Source organism: Budorcas taxicolor, chromosome 12, assembly GCF_023091745.1.
Source record: "Budorcas taxicolor isolate Tak-1 chromosome 12, Takin1.1, whole genome shotgun sequence".
Taxonomy (NCBI): Eukaryota; Metazoa; Chordata; class Mammalia; order Artiodactyla; family Bovidae; genus Budorcas; species Budorcas taxicolor.
This window is the reverse complement of record NC_068921.1, coordinates 86,852,984-86,875,031: the sequence shown is the minus strand read 5'-3', so window position 1 is coordinate 86,875,031 and position 22,048 is coordinate 86,852,984. Positions and strand designations below refer to the sequence as shown.

General features: G+C 51.2%; 1 protein-coding gene across 1 annotated transcript; it reads left to right on the top strand.

The window, feature by feature from the left end:
- Nucleotides 1-124: 124 nt before the first annotated feature.
- On the top strand, nucleotides 125-18,993 carry DCUN1D2 (defective in cullin neddylation 1 domain containing 2). The gene is given in 9 exon segments (XM_052650048.1): nucleotides 125-894; nucleotides 1,130-2,654; nucleotides 2,657-2,737; nucleotides 4,959-5,127; nucleotides 12,148-12,254; nucleotides 12,257-12,277; nucleotides 16,876-16,964; nucleotides 18,117-18,210; nucleotides 18,902-18,993. Coding segments are annotated over 8 exon segments (744 nt in total). The 5' UTR covers nucleotides 125-894; nucleotides 1,130-2,563.
- Nucleotides 18,994-22,048: the final 3,055 nt, after the last annotated feature.

Sequence of the window (22,048 nt, the reverse complement as noted above, 5' to 3'; positions counted from 1 at the left end):
CGCGGTGACGGAGGGCTTCCGCGTGCGGCCAGCGGGGTCCCGGGCCGACGAGACCGACGCGGGCCCGGCGAGCCGGGGCCGAGGCCCGGCGGAGCGGCCGGCGCGCGCGCGGGGCCCCACCCCTTCTCCGCGGCCGGGGCCGGGCCGGGGGGCGTGTGGCGGCGTCAGGCGCTGAGCCAGGGGACGCTCAGCCGCGGCTCCTCGGTGCGAGCTGAGCGCTCCGCGGCGTCCAGAGGTGCGGCGGGCGCAGACCGCGGTGCCCGCGGGGATCGGAAGGCGGCCAGGGAGAGGACGCAGCCGGCCGCGCTGCGGCAGCCTTCCCTGCGGGCAGCGGGATCCCGGGAGAGGGCTCCGGGCGGGAGAGGGGGTCCAGGAGGGAGGTGCAGGGGCAGCGGCGGCCTGAGGACGCACCCTGCCGGTGGGGAGAGCCGCCGCGGAGGAGGAGACGGAGAAAATCCGGTCAGCGCCGGGAGGGCCCCAGCAGGTCCGGAAAGCAGAGACCGCGCCCCAGCTCCCCAAGGGAAGGGGCTGCGTGGGCAGGCGCCTGGCCTGAACAGGTTGGAGAGGCGGGAGACTGAAGGGGGCACTTGGGTCTGACTCCTTGCCTCCCCCCCGCCGCCGCCGCCACCGCCACCGCCACCGCCACCGCCACCGCCACCACCACCACCACCACCTCCTGCTGAGCCCAGAACCATCAGGGTGACTCAGCCTACACCCTTAACTGGGTCAGCCCCTTGGAAGCGACCCTAAGAGGAGATTCTGTTGTATTCGGTGTCTCTGGAAGGGCACTTTACGGGCGTATCTTCATTCGATATATGGTCAGTCTTGGTGCCCACATCACAGAAGTGGTTCTTCACAAGGCCACAGTGAAGAGGCTTGAGACCTTTTCCAGAGGTTAGAGAATTTATCTGATGTTTCTCTCCTAGATTATCCACATTTTTTATAAAAATTTTGGACATTTTAAGAGGGTAAGACAATGAAATGTAGGGAAAGCCCACCGACTTCCCTTAAAAGCCGTGGATAATAATTTAATGTCCTTGGCATGGTGAGCCTTAGTGAAGTCCATCAGAGCTTGAAGTGTAGGCTGTGGTCCTGTCGATTTACGGACCTTTATTAATTTATCTTTTAGGCATGACCTCCAAATGGCCCAGCTCCTGCTGCTCCAGAGCTGAAGAAGGTGGTGACATGAACTGTCCCCTCTGGACTTTGTTTGGCAGCTGAGAAGCTCAGAGCCTAATTTTCAGCTTTCAGCTCTTATATATGGTATGCGTGTCTGTGTCTTATCTCTGGCTTTTTTTGTCTTTTTTCCTCCTAACTTCCTCATCGACATCTTCTTTTCCAACCACACGTTTTCGTAAGTCACAACTTACTCTATGTGCTTCTGTGAACTATGTCATCTTTTTTTGAACAAAACAGTATAAATCCTTTTAAAAGTAAAATTTTCCCCTTTGTCATATCATTGTGTTTTATAAAGTATTAGCGTCCAGTAGATGGGTCTGGTTTTGTTTTGGGGGGACAGTTTGTCCACACCACGCAGCATGTGGGATCTTAGTTCCCCAACCAGGGATCAGACCTGTGCCCCCTGCGGTGGAAGCGTGGTGTCTGGATCGCTGGACTGTCGGGGGAGGCCCTAGCATCTGTTTTGATTTACAGCCTTGGTGAGTTGCTGTCATTTCTCCTGTCGTTTTCATCAGGTTGCCGTCAATAAATAAACCGTAACCGTTCCGGTATCTGGAAGCATCAGAAGGCTACTTGGTTTCATCATACACTATGCATAGTGCGGTTACGGGGCAGTGTTGTTATTTATTACCCACCCGCAGCCTCTGCCCTGTTTTTCCATCTTATTTCTGTCTCATGTACATGAACTTCTCATTGTTAGTATCTTTGCTTAATCATCACGGGCTTTTTGTGCCTGCTTTTGAAGCTTTTATAAGTTACTTTTCACACAATTTTTTGTTACGTGTGTGTGTGTGTTTTCATCAGTGTTCTGCTAATTTTAGACAGAGGAAGGCTTAAAATAATGATGTTTCTAAATCTCAAGGGCCTTCTCCTGGTCATTAGGGCCTGAAATTAATTGAAGCTGAGGAGGACCCACAGGTGGGCTGTGGTGTTATGGTCAGACCTCGGGTTACCCTCTAGCCTCACTTCATCAGATGGTACATGTGTGTTATAAAGGGGGATTTCCCTGAGACTCAGAGGGAAAAAGGCAGCATCCTACTTAATGCGAAGGGAACCAGATAAAGATCAAAATGTATCTTGCATAGAATAGTGATATTTCTAATTTGGGGAGTTTAGACTTTCCGTATTTGTTACTATATAGATGCTGTCATTTGAATTTTCAGAAGGCTGTCCAGTGTTTTTATCTGATGGGCAACAAAACTTTGTATTTCTGTAGTTCTGAAGTGCAGTCCGGTCACCGAGGAGAAGTTAAGTCCGGATACAACGTAGGTGCTGGTGATCGAGCCGTAACGGCTCTCTGGGCCGGCCTCAGTGGCTTTCCTGCCGCTTTCGCTTCCCAGAGCATAAGCTTAAATCATCTCAGAAGGACAAGGTCCGCTAGCTCATGGCATTTACCCAGGCTGGCAAGAGAAGTGCCGCCCGCTGCTTAGAACAGAGCAGGCAGCCACCAGGCCTGGCCGTGGACAGCTGCTCCCAGTGCCCGAGCAGGCTCACAGGGGAGCCATGAGGCCCTCCATGGACAGGAAGAAACTGGAGCGGCTGCATAACAGGAACAAAGGCGAGGGCACCAAGGCGCCGCACGGCCAGGGCGCAGGGGTGGTGGTTGGGAGCCTCCCATGCCGTGTCCCAAGGCCTCCGACCATGTGCCGCGCTAGGAGCACAGTCCCCTTGCTGACGGTCAGCTACACGGTTTAGTTGGTTTAATTGGAACGTGGCTGCTGACGGCTCGAGGCTGGGGTGGGACAAGGCGCACAGAGTAAAGGCTGATGGGCAGCAAGCCCTCCTGTACGCAGCCTGGGTCAGCTGTGGGGAGTCACTGGTGGGAGGCTTGGTGTCCAGGCTAGGGGGCTACGCCTGCTACGAGAGTACTTTTCCCCAGCACTTCCACTGGGCAGGAGTACCTGGTGAGAAGGCTGCTTGAGAACTATTCCACATCATCTGAGTAGTTCTGACAGGAGGTGCAGGTCACCCTGCCCACCACGGTTGGTGGTGCCAGAGTCCTGCCACAGTGCCAGTGGCAGAAGCTTCTGGAAGAGCTCTTGGCAGAGAGACCTTGTGTTGTCAGTTGAAGACTGGTTATTTTTATTGAAATTGGCACTTAGAATGGCACTTTCCCTATCAAAACACAGTCATGCCGCCAAACAAGTCTGCACGACGAGTCTCCAGATCCAGACAGCTCCACGGGCTCTGAGCTCCACATCAGGCGTCAGGTCTGCTGAGTGGGAAGGCGGCAGAGGCTCAAGAGCTGACTTATTTTTTCTTTCTAGCAGCTTCTAAGGTTACTGTTATGTTTCCAAAACTTAAAGAAATAGAGCGCAGAAGGTGAGAATCCTCATCTAAACAGATACTGACATGAACTTCCTATACTTTGACTTCTTGTTTATTGTTTTCATTTTTTACTTTTGAAAATATACTGTGTATAATTTTAATCTATTTAGATTAAAAAAATCAACTGAAAATGGCCTTCCTTTTTTTTTTTACTCTTAGTTCAGAAACTTTCTGTGGTTAAAAAACAGGTTGGTGTTTGCAGTTCTCCAAAAAGGAACATCGTTTTCGGCGTGCTTCAGATTTTTTGGCTAAGTTAATTACTGAGCTAATTTCGTAAGTTCTATGCCCAGCAGATCTTTTAAGTTATTCAGATATGTGCAGCTGCCTTTCAAAAATATTTTTGTATGAAAGTTATCTTTATTCTTTAGTTCAAGATTTGGGCCCTGAAAATATATAGTTAGACACTGATGACAAACATCTATCCTTACAGAATGTGTACACGTGAACACGTGCTTCCAAGCTACTGTAACACATCAGGACAGCTGATGGGTGAGGGCACGGTAGACCCAGTTGCCTGCCCTCCTGACCGTCTGCCGCGCTAGGAGCACGGGCTTGCGTCGGGGCGTGGGGAGCCCCTCTGTGCTGTGAGCCCGCTCGCACGACCTGTGAGCCAGAGTTGGAGGGCCTTGGTGACTGCTGGAGCAGCGGGGCCCGCGGTCTCCTCAGGTGGCAACCTACCTTAGATGTGGTGCTGAGCACTGAGGAGTCTGACCTTGTGTGGGGATGAGTCTGCTGCGCTTGACCTTGCTCCGAGTGAAGTGCTACGGCCTGCTCCGGCGCCTCCCGCAGCAGCAGGTGGCACGTCACCGCCAGGCGGGCCCGGAGACGGGCAAGCTCGCGGGGCCTCACCGGTGTGCTCTTGCGGATGCATTAGTGGGCGTCACTGTTTGATTTTCCCATGGAAAATTGCTAACTTCCTTAGTTTTATTTCTAAACTAGAAATTAGGGGAGGGGTAAGCCAGAATTTCTCAGCTGTTAAATGTGGGTGTATAGACTGAGTAGTGCTGTGCAGTGGTGTCAGCACTCTAACAATGAAATCGCTTTTGGAAAATACGTTATCTTTCTTTTGCCGTGAAAGGTGGTGATAAATCCTTGAGCTCCTGTGAGTGCTTCACCATGCAGTGTTTTCCATGGCAGTTTGCCTTTGGGCAAGCTAAAATTCTGTAAACTTGAATTTTTATTTTACTCTAGGGAAATCAAAATTTTTATTCATGATGACATTTTCAGAGAAGTTTCAGTGATTTTTTTTTCCCCCTGAAAACCCAGAAATCTAGATTTTAAAAATAGTATTTTCTGGATAAATTATCATCTGTTACTATTTCTTTCATATATACTTTAAAATTGCAGTGCATTGATAGATATATTAAAAATACATTCTTTCCACCCATTTTAGTAATACTTTTCAAAATATCCAAGTTTTTAACTTATTTTTCCCTTAATTTTAACTGTAGACCCACAAGATGAAAATAAAATTGGAATTGATGGAATTCAACAGTTTTGTGATGATTTAAGCCTAGATCCTGCCAGTATCACAGTTTTGGTTATAGCGTGGAAATTCAGGGCTGCAACTCAATGTGAATTTAGCAAAAAGGAATTTTTAGACCGCATGACAGAACTTGGGTAAGTAAGCTGGTCTCAGTTTAAACTTTTTCAGAAAGGAAAGTATCTTCGATGTTATTTTTCAGCGACCTGTAAATATCATATCAGTTTATGGCTTTTGTGTATTTTACAAACTGCTTGTGCATTTCTGCTATTAACCCTTCAGTTTTCTTTTGGATTCCAATTAAGGTTTTGTTCAGTATTTTTATTCAGATTAATTCCTTTTGTTTCACTTTCTCCTTTTTAATTTTTTCCTTCCAGGTTTGAGTAACATAAACATCCAGGTGTTTTTGTTTGTTTTCAGCCATTTATTTCATAATACTGTGTACAAAATATATAATTTGTCGTGTTGCTACGTTAAGCATTAATAAAATGTCGTTCTGTCTTTTGCTTGTCTGACTTCTCTGCTCTACCTAGAGTTGGAGTAAAAGGTTCGTTAATACCTTCAGTTCGGTTCAGTTCAGTCGCTCAGTCGTGTCCGACTCTTTGTGACCCCATGAATCGCAGCACGCCAGGCCTCCCTGTCCATCACCATCTCCCGGAGTTCGCTCAGATACGTCCATCGAGTCAGTGATGCCATCCAGCCATCACATCCTCTGTCGGCCCCCTCTCCTCCTGCCCCCACTCCCTCCCAGCATCAGAGTCTTTTCCAATGAGTCAACTCTTCTCATGAGGTGGCCAAAGCACTGGAGGTTCAGCTTTAGCATCATTTCTTCCAAAGAAATCCCAGGGCTGATCTCCTTCAGAATGGACTGGTTGGATCTCCTTGCAGTCCAAGGGACTCAAGAGTCTTCTCCAACACCACAGTTCAAAAGCATCCATTCTTCGGCGCCCAGCCTTCTTCACAGTCCAACTCTCATATCCATCCATGACCACAGGAAAAACCATAGCTTTGTCTAGACGGACCTTAGTCAGCAAAGTAATGTCTCTGCTTTTGAATATGCTATCTAGGTTGGTCATAACTTTTCTTCCAAGGAGTAAACGTCTTTTAATTTCATGGCTGCAGTCACCATCTGCAGTGATTTTGGAGCCCCCAAAAATAAAGTCTGACACTGTTTCCACTGTTTCCCCATCTATTTCCGATGAAGTGATGGGACCAGATGCCATGATCTTCGTTAATACCTTAAGATGTTTCTTTCTTATTAGGTGAGTCAGAGAATTACATGAAAGCATGTAACGTAAATGGCTTTTAACCATTAAGCTTCCTGCACTGTCTCATGAAGTGTGTGGAAGCCAACCTGCTGACTTGCTGACATGCTGAGGTCTCAGTGTTGACAACTTAGACTCACTTATTTTTAGCTCCCGAAGGAGCTCGAAAGCCTTAGTAAACATGTTCTAGGGCTGTGCAGACAGGGTGCTTGTTTTCAGTAAAACAAGAGGAGTCTGTCAAGATGGTAAGTCCTATGAGACTTTATTTCTAATATCTTACCACATTCCAGGTAGTTGGATAAAACCAATTTAAAACCAACCAAACAACAGGTATCTTTATAACAGTGTTGTAACCGCACATGTGTTCATATTCTTTGCACCTGGGAAAGCCTAGAAGTTCCAGTGATCTTGGAACCGGAAAGACCCGTTAAAAGAGCATTCTATGACTTCTGGACCACAGTTACCCCACCTGTTAAAATCGCCCCAAAACGGGAGCTTTTGGAAATAAGTGCTTTTTACAGAGACAATTAATGGTATTTCTTAGATATTGTCTAGACATACATCATACAAATAAAATTTTAAAATTCCTATTAGCCTATGAAGTGTCATAACTAAATACATATTTTAAAGGTTTTGAGCATGAATCTTCCCAAAATGTTTTAGATCGTCTCACACCCTGTTACCTGGAGTTTACAGAATATAATTTAAGGTCACAAGTTAGTGATGGCCAGTGGCTTGCTCTGTCTCCCCACCTCGTGGGGCAGTTAAAGGTGAAAGCACCATTTAAAATATAAAAAGTTTTGTGAATGCGCTAGTGAACTATGCTGTGGAGAATAAAGTGTGCTTTTAGGGGCGTGAAGGACTGTGCCTCTAAATGGTGCTGCTGCTGCTGCTAAGTCGCTTCAAGCATGTCCGACTCTGCGACCCCGCAGATGGCAGCCTAACAGGCTCACCTGTCCCTGGGATTCTCCAGGCGGGCACACTGGAGTGGCTGCCGTTTTCCTCTCCTCTAAACGGTGCTAAGCTCTGGAAATACTCTAGCTTCTGTGTCCGCTCCGTTGTGAGCTCCTCACACTTTTCCTGGCTGCTGACTGCTGACTGTGGTTAGGATACCTGCCTTTAATAGTTAATTCTACACCTTATCTTTGGGTGCTTGAGGATTCTGATATAAACTGAATAAACTTTATGAAATACCTTGACATTTTTCAAAGCAAAAAATGGTCTGTGTGGGTCTTTCCTGCTGTGCGCCTGGGTCTTTTTATCTGTCTTGAACCCAGCACCACGTATTCTTGATTGCTGTAGCTTCAGAGTGAGTCTTGATGAGTTAGTAAAGTCTTCCCACATTGTTCATCTGCTGCAGGATTGTTAGTGTGCGTTATTTCGGTGGGGGGTAAGAAGAGTCTTTTCAACAAATGATGCTGACACACGGGCAAACATGAAAAAGCTTCCCCTCAGTCCCTCCTTCATACCATACCTGAAAATCAGCCGGGGAGGATTGTAGACCTGTGCAAGACACTGAAACCAAAGTTTCAGACAGACTAAGAAACTGTAACCTCTGGTTAAGCTTTTTCAGAAAACACAGAAAAAGTACTAACCATAAATGAAAAAAGTGGTAAGTTGGACTTGATCAAAGTTAAAACCAGCATCAAAAGATGCTGTTGGGAAAGTGAAAAAGATGAAACAGTTGGAAAAAAGATTTGTTCTCCTTTGTATATGTTATAATCACTATAAAACATCAAATTCAATCTGAAAGAATCCAAGAAAAAAAGGACAAAAGGAAAATTAGCTTACCGCGGGAAAGATAGCAAGCCCACGATAAAATGGAGGATTTAAGCCTAAAAGTGTTTGCATTCACGTAATTATATTAAACGTGAGTGAACTAAGCGCTAGGTCGGCTTTTAAAACTGAGCTACTGCATGTACTGTTTACAGCAGACACACCTGAGGCGTAAGGGCACAGAACGATTTGAGGCACAGAGTCTAAAGCAGCGGGCGAACGTGAGCCAGACGTAGGCTGCTGTGGCTGTTAGTGTGTTAAAGCAAGCTTTAAAGCAGAAAGCAATTCTGCAGACAAGAAAAGACCTTTTCTTTCCCTTTTTTGGTGGAAAAAGGAAAGGTGCTTTACTCAGAAGGCCAGCAGCCTGGGAAGGTGGTGGGCTGGTGTCCTCAGACCACCTGAGCTGCTGGTTAGGGGCGGGGACATTGGAAGTGGAGCGTCAGTCAGCCCCAGCCTCCCTCTGGAGGCTGGTCCTGCAGTGGTCGGGGCGCGTCGTCTCCCTGGCTCTCTGCTTCTGCCATCTAAGGCCCTGGAGTCCTGTGGATACACATCCTGTGAGTTCCCGGCTCCCCAGCTCCAGCCCAAGGCAGGCAGAGCAGGATGGTATTAGCACCTGGGATCGCATTCCCTGAAGACCTCATGTGATGTCTCGACTAGAGACATTTTGACGCAGAGAAACCAACCAGTATGCAGATGAATGAGAGCAAGGAGGGAAAGTCGTGTGTGAGTGAATTAAAGAGCAAGGGAAAGGGGAGAGTGGAGGCAGGTCTGAAGACCATCTCCTGATGACAAAAGGTCCATTTTACCAGGACAGTGTGGTTTACTTAAAGCAGAAATTAAACCTCTGAAGAAAATGATAGAAATCTGCCAGCACAATGGGGAATACATCTTCCCATCTTCTCACACACATCTTACCAACTGGCAGACTGAGTGGATGAAAAATCAGTAGTAAATAGAAAATTCAGAAAAGGAAATAGAACATTGCCCTTGATGTTGAGGAATACATATTCTTTTCAAAAAGAACACTTATGAATATTGGCATAAACTGGGCCTTAAGGTAAGTTTAAGATGCAACAATGTCCCAGAGTTGAAGTGATACAATGTGTTTTCTGAGCACAATACAACCAAGAAAAGAATGTAACAAAAAGATAGCTAGCTAGGTTGAAATCTGTGTGGATACTGTACCTCTGAATAACCCTGCGGTTGAGAAAGAAGTTGCGACAGAAATTAGAAAGTGTTTTGAGTGATGAAACTGTGTGAGAACGTGGGGGTCGGCTTCTTGGACGCATATTTTAGAAAGCTGAAACTCAGTAAGGAAAGCATCCATCTCAGCAAGTAGAGAAAAGAACAGGAGATTAAACTCAGACCCTACAGATAAAATGAGACTGTATTATGAACAACTTTATAAATTTGAGAAAAGAAATACAGCAGTTCTTTTAAAAAATGACAACTTACTGAAATGGGCATGTGAAGACATAGTTCCGTAAATCTTAGAGAATCAGAACCCATAATTTAAAATCTTTTGAAGGAGAAAACTCGTGGCCATGATTGGCTCACTGGCACATCTTACCCAGCTTTTAATAAAGAGAATAAAACCAGTTTCACGCCAGAGAAGTGTACGGGAAAAAAACTCTCCTAGCATGTTTTGAGGCCAGCATAGCCTCAATAGTAAAACCTAGAAAGGACACGTTGAAAAGGGAAAATTATAAGTCTCTCAGTCATGAGAATCAAAAGACACATGATGAACAGAAGATGCAAAATCCTAACCAGATTTTCAGCAAAACAAATCAACCCTCCAAAACGAGTCAACCAAAAATCAGGATAAATTGTGATGACAGTTTGTTGTAGTCCAGGAATGCAAGATCTGTTTAACATTACAAACTTAACTAATGTAACTTATTGTGGTAACAGAGAAGGGAGGGGTAGCTATTTTATCAGAGTGTAACGCGGTACTTGCAGTAATCAGCAGTGCATGGAGTGGGGCAGGGTGAGAGCCAGGAGACAAAGCTGTGTTTCCAGAACACTCGATTTATAGCAGAGATGCGGAGAAGGAGGGGCTTTTCATGAAAGGGTCCTGAGGGAACTGGCTAGTCCTTTGGGAAAACGTGGCTTCCCTGGGGGCTCAGATGGTAAAGAATCTGCCTGCAATGCAGGAGACCCAGGTTCAGTTCCTTGGTTGGGAAGATCTCCTGGAGAAGGAAGTGCCCACCCACTCCAGTGTTCTTGCTTAGAGAGTTCCATGGACAGAGGAGCCTGGCGGGCTGTAGGCAATGGGATCACGAAGAGCTGGACACGACCGAGCGACTAACGCTTTGGTGGGAGAAGGTTCGTCAGTTCAGTGAGTTGCAGATCTCCGGGCGAAGGCCGCAGGCAGAGAATACCTGCAGCCCTGCGTCATCAGAAACCACCGCAGAGAGACGAGTGCATAAACCGTGCGTAAACCGTGCTGCCCCGAAACCAGGACTTCTGACCAGAAGTGGCACCAGGAGGCCCCCCGCGGGGAAGGAGGGGCGGGGGCCGTGAGGTGCTCTGCTGACATGAGCACCCCCCCAAAACGAGAGAAAGATGACCTGGCGGAGAACGGACAGGAGGCGTGACCGCGCCCTTCACAGAGGGTGCTTCCCGAGGGGCCGGTGAGGACGCAGGCAGCACTCAGCCCCACTCGGGGGGGGGGGGGGGGTGCAAATTAGGGGCTCACCAAACCAGGCCCTTTCTAGGACAGCTGCCGAGTGTTGCAGGTGGGCAGTCACCCGGAGGAGGGTTTGACAAGAATTGTGGAATCGTGGGTGGGTGTCTGCCTCACACATTCACTTGTGTGCCAGGATACACATACGGGAACCTTTAACATTCTTCGTGACCAGAAAACCAGAAGCAGCCGAAATGCTTGCCTGTAGCACAGCGGTGTTGCTCAGCGTGACCGCAGTGGCGTGCTGTGAGACGGCGGAGGTGAACCACCAGAGCCCACGTGTCACACGGGTGAGCCTCACACACACAGCGCTGGCACAGAAACCCACAACCAAAGTGGAACTCGGGAGTTTCCATCCATCAACTGCAACGCAGGGGTAACTGGCCCGACAAGGAGCACAAGTGCCGTGATGGGGCGCGGAGAAGAGCAGGGGTGACGGCCTGGAGGAGGACGGGGGCTGGGGCCCCGCTCACCCGCCAGACACCGAGCTCCACGCGGGCTCGGGGACTGCCACACCGGGGCACGCAGGTCAGTGACGTGTGGCTCTCAGCCGCCTCCTTGCCATGCAGTCAAAATAGGCCACCGATTTTATGTTTCACTCTTCTAAAGCCTGCTTTAGTGAGGGCTTTTAAATATTCCTAAGGTTGTTGACTTTTTGGAGGAAAATCCAGCTTTAAAGCGATAGAGTTGTTTTCCTGTGTTGGCTGTTTTAAGTCCAGCACGCTGTAATGAAGCATTCCCTGGACACTGGCCTGAGTCTGCAGGCCTGTCTCCTCCCGGACGGTACAGGCTGCAGGTCGGCTCAGCTCTGCCCTCAGCGAGGGCCCAGGTCTTCCCGCCTCGTCTCCATCACGCCTGGGTGCAGGTCTCTGCGGGACCCCGGCTGCCGGGCTTATCCCTGGCTGTATTCCAGCCCACACAGGCAAGGAGAGCCTTGCAGCTTCTGTGGGGTTTTTCCTTTACTTTTGATGACATCTCTGTGTGCGTGCTAAGCCGCTTCAGCTGTGTCCGACTCTTTGCTACCCCATGGGCTGCAGCCTGCCAGGCTCCTCTGTCCATGAGCATCTCCAGGCAAGAGCGCTGGAGTGGGCTGCCGTTCCCTCCTCCAGGGGATCTTCCCGACCCAGGGATCGAACTTGCGCCTCCTGTATCTCCTGCGCTGGCAGGCGGGTTCTTTAACCACTGTGCCCCCTGGGAAGCCCAGTGGCCTCTCTGCTAAGATGCAGGCCATGCGCCATATGAATCAGTGGGTTTGGTTTCTTCACAGAGCGTGGGGTTTTCACCACAAACAGGGCCAGCCCTTTCTAGCCCTTGTAGCCAGAGCAGGGACCTTAGCTCCGCCCTTAGGCCCAAGCCTCAGGCCGCACCGGAGCGCGGGGAGGCTGGAGCCCTGTCCGCCGCCGCGACGCCCACGTGAGGCTCTGTTCCAGGTGCGACAGCACAGAGAAGCTGAGGGCCCTACTGCCCGGACTGGAGCACGAGCTGAAGGACGCGGTGAAGCCCAGGGCCCTTTACCAGTTCACCTTCACCCTCGCTAGGAGCCGGGGCAGAAGGGGCTAGGCGAGTACGCCTGCCAGACGCCGGTCAGCTCGAGAGGCCTCACGGGCGTGGCCAGCAGGCCTCCGGGCGGGCCCCTCCTCTGGGGTCCCCACTGAGGGCGCCCCTCGCCCCTGGGACAGTCCCACGCGCTCCAGCCCCTCAGCCTGCAGTCACTCCTGACGTGTGGAGCCAAAAATGCAATTTTAAATGTGGAGTAATTTTCAGATGCTCTGCGTTCTCTCCTACTGATGTGTAATCGTCTAATGGGTTAGAGACGTGGGCAGGTGACATTAGTCTCGTCCTGGGCTGGGGATTTAATGTTAACTTACTTAAACTAATTCTGATGTGTGTTGGATTATATTTTTCTTCTTCTTTCAGAGATGTATGATTTTGTCAAAATGTTACTTGTGCACTACCGTATGTGGTATATACAGAAACTCTTTAGCTTGTATTTCCGGTTTGAGGTTTTGGTTTATTTGAGGACTATAAAATCTGCTTATTTCTGTTGCCATGTCAGAGAGAACCTCACACTCAGGGTTTTGAGCAGCCATCATTTTTATCGTGTATGATCCTTTGGCTCAGGGCTCTGCAGGGCTCCGCCGGACAGCCCTCTGTGCCACGCGGGTCAGCTCACCCTGCAGGGTGGTGATCCCGCCAGAAGGCTGCAGGGCTGCAGGCAGGGGAGGTGGGAGCTGCCTGGAAACCCTACAGCGTTGGTTCCATCTGAAGCCGTCACGCTGGCCGTGCTTTTAAAATTCCAGTCTAAGTTCTAAGAGGTTGTAACTTAGTCCAAGTTAATCACCTGTTTTAAAGTTAATAAATTTACTTTCTTTGGTCATGAAGTTCAGCGTGAGGAGAAGTATTTTGAAGCACTTTTGCAGCATGGAGCCCGGCATGTGTAGCCTTTATTTTAAGTAGCTTTGCCTGAGTATCAGGCAGCAGAAAAGGAGAAATTCATAGTTTATCCTGTAATTCCTTTACTGAGAGGAAAAAAAAAAAATCAGTATGTACTTTATGCCTATAGACAAATGAGATGCTTGTCAGAATCAGTCACTGAAGAATTGCAACAGTTACTGATTTTTTCGTCTGTGCTCATGAGACTCACTGAGAGAACATAAAATCGTATTAAAGGGAAAGGTAGCCTCTTCAGGAAAATTATGACATACCTGGACACTTCACAAACACCACACTTTATTTTAGAAGGTTTTTTGAGGGTTTTTTAAAGAAAGAAAGATACAAAGCCGGGTGAGTATGGGGGAGCGGGAGGGAGGCCCGAGGCGGGAGGGCAGCAACCCCAGAACCGATCCCCGTCGTCCATGAAAGAGGCTGGCACAGCGTTGTAAGGCGACCGCTATCCGCTGTTGTTGCTCAGTGACCCAGTCGTGTCTGACTCTTTGCAACTCCATGGGCTGCAGCAGGCCAGGCTTCCCTGTCCTTCACTATCTCCCAAACCAACTGTGCTTCAATTAAAAAAAAAAAGAGTAATTTTACAGCTGTGAACCCCAGATGGAACAGTTGATTTTACAGTTTCCAGAGTTTACGACATTGTCTTCTGAAGGGTTAAATGTAATTTAAAGAGGTTGATTCAAGTGTTCCTATAATTCCTAAACCAGCGTGGACAGCAGTGGAAAGGGTGGAGAAACAGCCTGCAGGCCGAGGCTTCATCCCCTTCAGACCTGTGAGCATGTGGTATGTAGTAAGAGGGGCACGTACCGCCTGCTGGTTATTCCTCAGCCTAGCGCTGCTTCGTTGCTCAGTCGTGCCCGACTCTTTGTGAGCCCGTGGGCTCTTCAGTCCATGCAGCTATCCAGGCCAGAACACTGGAGTGGGCAGCCGTTCCCTCCTCCAGGGCATCTTCCCGACCCAGGGATCAGACTGGGGTTTCCTGCATTGCAGGCGGATTCTTTGCCAGCTGAGCCACTACGGAAGCCCCCTAGTAGAGGAGGTGATTAACACTCCTTGATGCTCCGCTTTAATGTGAGATACTCGGCATGGTTTATACTGGCTCGAGTCCGCAATCAGCTGGCTTTGAGAAACCATAATTTTTGAGGAAGTAAAGTTTCATAATTATTAACTAATTTTTCCATCAGCCCAAAGGTTCTTTTTTGACAGAATGGTCATCTTTATGATCTAATTCTAAATGGAGCATCACAGACATAAATTTTGCTTAGGAACATCTTATAACCATCTTCTTACCCAGGAGGTAGGGTTTCCAGAGGTTTTCAGAAAGAAAACAGCTGCTCCGACGACTCCTTTCACGGCCAGTACAGGAGATTCTGTTCTTGACCTCAGCTCTCAAGTTCTATCACTTTGAGTGCTGCTGTTGCTTTGCAAATGGCCAGGTCCATCAGGACAGCACTCGGCATATCCACTGAGGTGATGCTGGGTCTCTGAAAATGCAGGCATCTGCTGTGAGTCGTGTGCTTCACAAATAATGCACGTCGGGAACTTCATAAGAAGGGTTTCTAGGACCAAACGAACCCAAAGGTAACCAGATCTAATGTCTGCCATGGAGCTTCCTTCTTCTCTCTTCCCCAGGTTTGCCTCCATCTCTCAGTGTGAGGCTTTCCCTCCCTAAGGTGAGCTGAGTCTGGATTTTCCTCAGAGATGAGGAATTAAAGTCAGCAGGGCGTGGGCCCGCGGGCAAGGTCCAGCCAGCCTTCTCTCCTGCCCGCTCCTCAGGTTTTCGGACCACTGCTTTCTGGCTAGGACTCCAGGTTATTTCAGACTGAGTTATCTTGGGGACGCTAAACACACAGGAGATAGAAGCATTTTATTTGAAGTTGGCTACCGCTCACGTATCTCTTGCTCACCCATTTCTAGCGATTGACCGGGGAACCTCAGGTCAGAGCTTCAGCTTTCAAGACTTCTGTCCAAGTCGGGCCAAACCAGATTTAGATGAAAATCTTTTGGAAGGTGTTTGCTAGACTATTTTGCATTGAACGCATTTGTTGCCTTAAATACTTATTTGCCTGCTTTTTGCCCTCATTCACCTGGCATGCACACATCAGCACTATTTCGGTGCGAGACTGTGGTTCTATCATCTGACAGTGAGGACTAGCCGACCTAGCTGAAGGTTGTCAGCTTCAAAAAGTTTCCTTCTCAGCCCCTTGATGTTCTGGTGTATCAATCACACAGAAATAAACCGATACCAGCCTTGCAGTGAGCAGAGAGCAAGCCCCTCTCCTGCAGCCCTGACGCTCAGCTTCTGTGTCCGTGAACATCCCACCTTGTGATGCAGCCCACGGCGTCAGTCTGTTTAGACGTGAAATTGTTGCTACCTTCCAGCTGGGGGAAAATGAGGACGTTGACTTCTACTAGTGACCAAACAACTTGCTGACTTGTCTTGGATCTATCTTAAGGAATCCCAAGTCTTTACGAGACTTACGGGATCGACTTTTGAATCAGATTCCACTTTAGTTCTTACCGTGGCAAGGAAGGTCTGTTTGGAAAGCACTGTGTCCCTTCCTTTCTGAACAAGCTTTTAACTTGTAGTTCATCACTTAGAAAGTGCGTGGAGCTGTTTTTTTTTAATGTATGTATAAATGGTATGCGTTAATCATATCCAGCTAATCATATTCAGGTTGGTCCAGCTGTCAAGAGAGCCCAGTACATGAGAAAAACAGTCTTCATAATGGATTAATTCAGTTCAGTTCAGTCGCTCAGTCGTGTCCGACTCTTTGCGACCCCATGAATCACAGCACGCCAGGCCTCCCTGTCCATCACCAACTCCCGGAGTTCACCCAGACTCACGTCCATCGAGTCCATGATGCCATCCAGCCATCTCATCCTCGGTCATCCCCTTCTCCCCCTGTCCCCAATCCCTCCCAGCATCAGTCTTTTCCAATGAGTCAACTCTTCTCATGAGGTGTCCAAAGTACTGGAGTTTCAGCCTCAGCATCATTCCTTCCAAAGAACATCCAGGGCTGATCTCCTTCAGAATGGACTGGTTGGATCTCCTTGCAGTCCAAGGGACTCTCAAGAGTCTTCTCCAACACTACAGTTCAAAAGCAACAATTCTTTGGTGCTCAGCTTTCTTTATAGTTCAACTCTCACATCCATACATGACCACTGGAAAAACCATAGCCTTGACTAGATGGACCTTATTCGGCAAAGTAATGTCTCTGCTTTTGAATATGCTATCTAGGTTGGTCATAACTTTCCTTCCAAGGAGTAAGCGTCTTTTAATTTCCTGGCTGCAGTCACCATCTGCAGTGATTTTGGAGCCCAAAAAAATAAAGTCTGACACTGTTTCCACTGTTTTCTCATCTATTTCCCATGAAGTGATGGGACCAGATGCCATGATCTTCGTTTTCTGAATGTTGAGCTTTAAGCCAACTTTTTCACTCTCCACTTTCACTTTCATCAAGAGGCTTTTTATTAGGGGATAATTATCGACACATCCAACTATCCTAGTACACAAATCGTTTTCAAAGCCATTTTCCCCAAGGTACCAAGTCAGATTCAGCTTCAGGAGCTCTTCCGTAAGCCTTAGACCTCATGTAACCATGGGTAAGACTGCCAAGTGTGGCTAAGAGAACTCCAGCGTGCCAAGAAGTGGTCACTGTGCTGTGTTAAAAGGGGTTGGGACTCATAAGCGCCTTCTCTCTTTTTGCCAGATTTGGAAATGGCCATCGCGTACTGGAATCTGGTAGTATCCGGAAGGTTTAAGTTTCTAGATCTTTGGAACACCTTCTTGTTGATAAGGGTCTTCCTGCTTGCCGGGTCCCCATGCAAGGGTTAGCCAGGGCAGTTACTGTCCCAATAACCGGTTGCTTGTCTGCGGGCCCTGAGGAACCAGTGTCCCCAGCTGCGGTCCCAGGGAGCCCACCTGCGGCCATGCTCTGCCTCCTGCACAAAGTGGTGCCATGGGCTCGGGCCAGGCTGCTCGAGGCCGCCTCCAGACTGTGTGTCTGTGGTCCCCGCCCCAGGGCGTTCATGGGCCGAGACCTCTCGGCGACCACGGCCGAGGGGAGGGTGCAGGCTGCCGGGCCCGTCCCTGACCGCAGGAGGTGGCTGTGCTGTCCTGCTCAGGGTCCCCCTGCTCTGTGAGGACCAGTCCTTCTCGTGGAGGGGTGTGGGGTGGCCCTCCAGGAGCAACCTGGGAAAGGGCCCCAGCATGTGCAGCAGGAGGGCCGGGGCGGGGCAGCAAGGGGCCTGGGGTGCACGGGGGGTCGCAGGGGGCCCGGGGCACGCGGGGGGCCGTGGGGAGCCCGGGGGGCAGTGGGGGGCCCAGGGCGCACGGTGGGCGGCGGGGGGCCCGGGGGGCGGCGCGGGGCCCGGGGCGCGCGGGGAGCAGCAGGAGCAGATGAGCACGCGTGACGCACCGTGTGCACGCACTCTGGAGTGTGAGACGAGCTTGGGAGCCATCTCGGGACACGTGCACTCACATGTGCAAAGACAGGCTCTAGGGGGCCGGGAGCCTCCGGGAGACCTGGGGTTGCTCTCCAGCTGGGGCCCCCGAGGAGCAGAGTGGGCCCTCCAGTGTCTGCAGTGTCCAGTGGCGGGGCGCGTCCAGCCCTGTGGAGAGCTGCCTGGTTCACAGGAAGTGACCGCCTCCAGACGCCGCTGGCCCATGTTGTTTCCGAGCTGGCTTCAGGCTTGGGTACAGAGATTAAAAATGCTGCCTTTCTATGTGAAATAAAAGTCAACAATTTTTGCTTTATTTTGTGTTTCCATAAGTGTGCTTTCTGCAGCTGCACAGTGGTGTCATGCAGCCCCTAACACTGGCCCAAAGCTCCGTTGCTGCATTAACAGTGCTGGTCTGGTCCTCACGCCTGGTCGCATTGTGTCCTGAGACCGCGGGGCTGAGAGCACCATCTGAGCCAGCGGCCCACTGCTTTTTCCTCTTGTGTTTTAGGAGCATCACAAAAGATCGATCCCGAGGGACACTTGGAACCTTCTAGATTTTGGAAACACGATCGCAGATGACATGTCCAACTACGATGAAGAAGGTAGACGAAGTCCGCAGACCTCAGGTGATGGCCAGTGGGCAGGTGGGTCCCCGTTGACCCCTGCCCGACCCCGTGTGTGAGACAGGAGTGATGGAGTGACTGGTACTCACTTATTACGCCCTGTAAATCCCACAAGAGAAAATACCGCTCACACTTAAAGTCGGGAGGACCGCTTCTGAGCTGAAGCTTTCAAGGTGGGCGTGCAGAGGCCCCGAGGCAGGACCACAAGCAGGATGGTGACGGGGGCCCGCTGACCGCAGTGTGGCCAGCGGTTATTCCATCATGCCGCCGAAGCACACGGAGGATTCCAGCCTGTGTTTACTCACCTGAGCACCATCCCACCTGCAGTGGCCCCCACCCCACATGTGTCAGGGCTCAGGGAACTTCTCCCACTGTGGGCGCTGCCCGCTCGGAAAGAATGTCCACCCTCAGCCCCCTCTGCCCAGCGCAGACGTGACTGTGGACATGCTCAGCGGGGCTGGCGGTGGGCGCTGCTCACAGACGCGTGCATGCCAGCACACAGCACCTGCCGCTCCCGGCTGGCCAGAGCCGAGGAGGGTCATTTCAGCTGATCCATTACGTGTAGAAGTTTAAAATCATTTGAGTTCTTGAGATATAAATGTTGGTCCTTTGACTATGAAAAATGTTATCCTAAAACGCTGATTTTTCCAAACCTTTTGCTTTCCTTTAGGAGCATGGCCTGTTCTCAGAGATGATTTCGTAGAATACGCACGGCCGGTGGTCACAGGTGGTAAAGGCAGTCGTGTCTCGGCAGAAAATTGAGTTGGATTTAGATGAACGGGAACCGCGTCCTGCAGGAGATGCTGGCCAGCTGTGCCCGTCGCCCATTTCTTCCTGACCAGTCGTGAGCCTGGAGACCCCCTCCCGCTGCTTAGAGAAGACGCCGCTGACTACTGGTGCCGGAGACCCTCGGTGATCGCGGCTGGGCGCCTGGAGGCGGGGCTCTAGCCCTGCGGTAGGAGCCCTCCGTGACTGTGGAGGGGCGGAGCCTGTCTGCAGCCTCGTACCTTCAGATCCTGGTGAGCCCTGCACGCTCACACCCACTGGTTGTCCGGGAACCACACCCAAGAAACCGCCGGTCAGGTGGCCGGACACATGTCCTGAGAAGACAGTCGTAGACGCTGAGGTTTTTAAATTTGGTGCCAGGATTAAGACGTAAGTTTTTTGAATTATCCAGATTTATCAGCTCTGTTTTCTCTGGATGATCATGGGAATGGTTTTACAGGTCGACAGGCTGTTGAGGTTTGCACAGCAACTTTAAACTGTGTGCAAGTCAGCGGGTCTGTTCACTGCTAAGTGTCCATTACGCTACCTAAGAAGCTTCATAAAGTATGCAAGTATGCTTTTTTTAAAAAATGTATTTTATTACATTTAAAAAGACATTTTTCTGTGAGAAATTATCTCTTTTGTGATAAATTTAAATTTAAAAATCAACTGTTGGCTTTCTTCCATCTGTAATGTGAGCACTTGCTGTCCACCCTCCTGCCCTTCACGTGTGGTCACATCCAGAAGGTAAGACACATGTGGTTGTCCCCCGAATGCCACAAACCGGAAACCGTGTCACACGCACGTGGGGCGGAGTGTTGGCGCCCCGAGCCGCTGGCCTCCAGCATGGCCCCGCCACCTCCTTTCCTTCCTGGGGGTCATGCTCAGCTGGGGGGCTGGGAGGGCGGCTGTCCTGCGTGCTGTTCAGGTGGGCACCACGACCCACCCGCCCATCGTGGAAGTGGCTTCATGTGGCGGTTTGAGAAGCGCTGGCTGGGCCACACCTCGAACGTGGACGATCACGTCAGGGCACGCCCTTAGCCCCACTGCGGCCCCACTTATGGGGCAGAAACTGGGGCAATTCACGGGAGAGGGGAGCGCTCTCAGCTCTGCAGAACGTGTGCCTAAAATGTGCAGCTTAGTTTGGCTTCCTGAAGTATGAGCCACTCAGACCTGAGTTCTGGAGACCCAGCTGGGCGGGCAGTGTGCGGTGGGGGCTCAGCCCCTCTCGAGGTGCAGGGCCTGGAAGTCGCTGACCTCTCCCAGCCCCACTGCTGTGTCCGCAAAGAAAACACAGGCCACCTCTGCCCACAAGGCTGGGGTTCTTAGAGCTTTAACAGAAGCCTCAACAATCGTTCAGGGTCCTTCGAGGGGTTGTGGGTTCTGACGTGTGAGTTCCATTCAGGGAGGTTGCAGGACTCAGGCCTGTGACAGTCGCGAGGTCTGCGGCACAGCTCCATCCTGAGGCGCAAGGCTGTGCAGGAAAGGCAGTCTGTGCACGCGGGCCTTCTTGTTCACCAGCAGACAGGAGAGCTCAGTGACGGGACCGAGCCTCTCGTCCACGGCCGGCGTCCGTCCTTCTATCATAAGCGTTCCCGTCAGGCGAGCTGCGGGAGCGCCGAGCACTCAGAAACACTGCAGGGCTTCTCTCTGGGGCCGTGGTGGCTTTGCGCTCTGCCCCGGACGCACGGACGCTCTGCGCTGGCTCTCCTCCTCCGCCCCACGTGGGGAGCAGCCGCCTCACCCGGGGCCCTCCCAGCTGTGTCTGGCCTGCCGCCTCCTGACAGAATCGCGTCCCACATGGAAGGCCTGAACCCTCTCCTCTCCTCTCTCGGTGTCAGGCAGCCGCTGCTGAGCATGCCTGCTTCAGGTGGGCGGTTACAGCTCTCAGGACACACAGGAGCCTCAGCGTGCACGGGCGTTCCTCTGGCCGAGAAGAACCGTGCCCCCGCCCGGCCCACCGCATGCAGAGTGCACACACGCTGGAGGCACGCGGGCTCACCAAACGCGAGGTGAGCGAGCGTGGCCGCCCTGCACGCACCGAGCCTCCGGGCCGGAGCAGCACCGCCCCCTCTGCGGTGCTGCCTCCACGCGTGCTGCTCTGTGATGTCGGCTTAGTAGAAGCTTACGGGGCGGTTACGCACGTCTCTGGCTCCTGGTTTTGCGGGGCGGCCACCCCCACGCTCACGGCACACAGCCAGGGCTCACCTCCCATCGTCCTCTCGGCTCACGTCGGCCGAACGGTGTGCAGTTGCCCTGAGCACCTCCGAGGACGGTGCCTCTGCCTCAGCCACGAGTGTTTCTGCCCAGCGGTGCCCTTCTCCCCACGGCGGGCAGCTGGCAGAGGGCTGCCCTCAGGGAGGGAGCTTGCATGCCCAGCAACCCGAGGGCACTCACTGTGAGGCCCCTGGCTTCAGGGTCTCCCAGAACCGTGCCAGCTGGAGTTGTGTTCCAGAGCCTCACTCTCAACACGGGCTGCGAACAGGCCACCATTCACTTATGGGCACCTTAGCATCTTAGCATCTTAGGACCTTAGCATCTCAGCATCTTGCTGTTACTGAAACTATCAGATGTGTTCCCACATAGGACTGGGCCCTGTGGTACCATGGGCCTGGGGACACAGATGGCGGCTTTTCTGACCCTGGGCTTCAGGTCCAGACGCCTGGTTTACACCTGGACCCCCCAGCCGCGGCACTGCCATGAACTCTCTTCCCATGGAACGTGGGTGGGGGCCCTGCATCCCGCCCCACACAGCATGGCCTGTGTCTGTCAGGGAGGCATTGCCAGCGCTGGGCTGGGGGACACCCAGGCCACTGCAGCTCCATCTGCTTCTTCCTTCCCGTGTGGCAGATTTCTGTCAACGTGCTCCTCAGTCACACGCCCTCCAGAAACCAAAGCCGCGCGCGTGACAGCTGAGTCCCAGCAGGGTGCTGGGTGCAGGAGCCAGGTGTAGGCTGCTGAGGGCGACCCGTGAGCTGCGAGTCCAGGGAATGCAAAGACGCAGGGACAAGGCAGACGGGTGGAGGCCCGGGGCTGGGGGGGTCACGGCGGC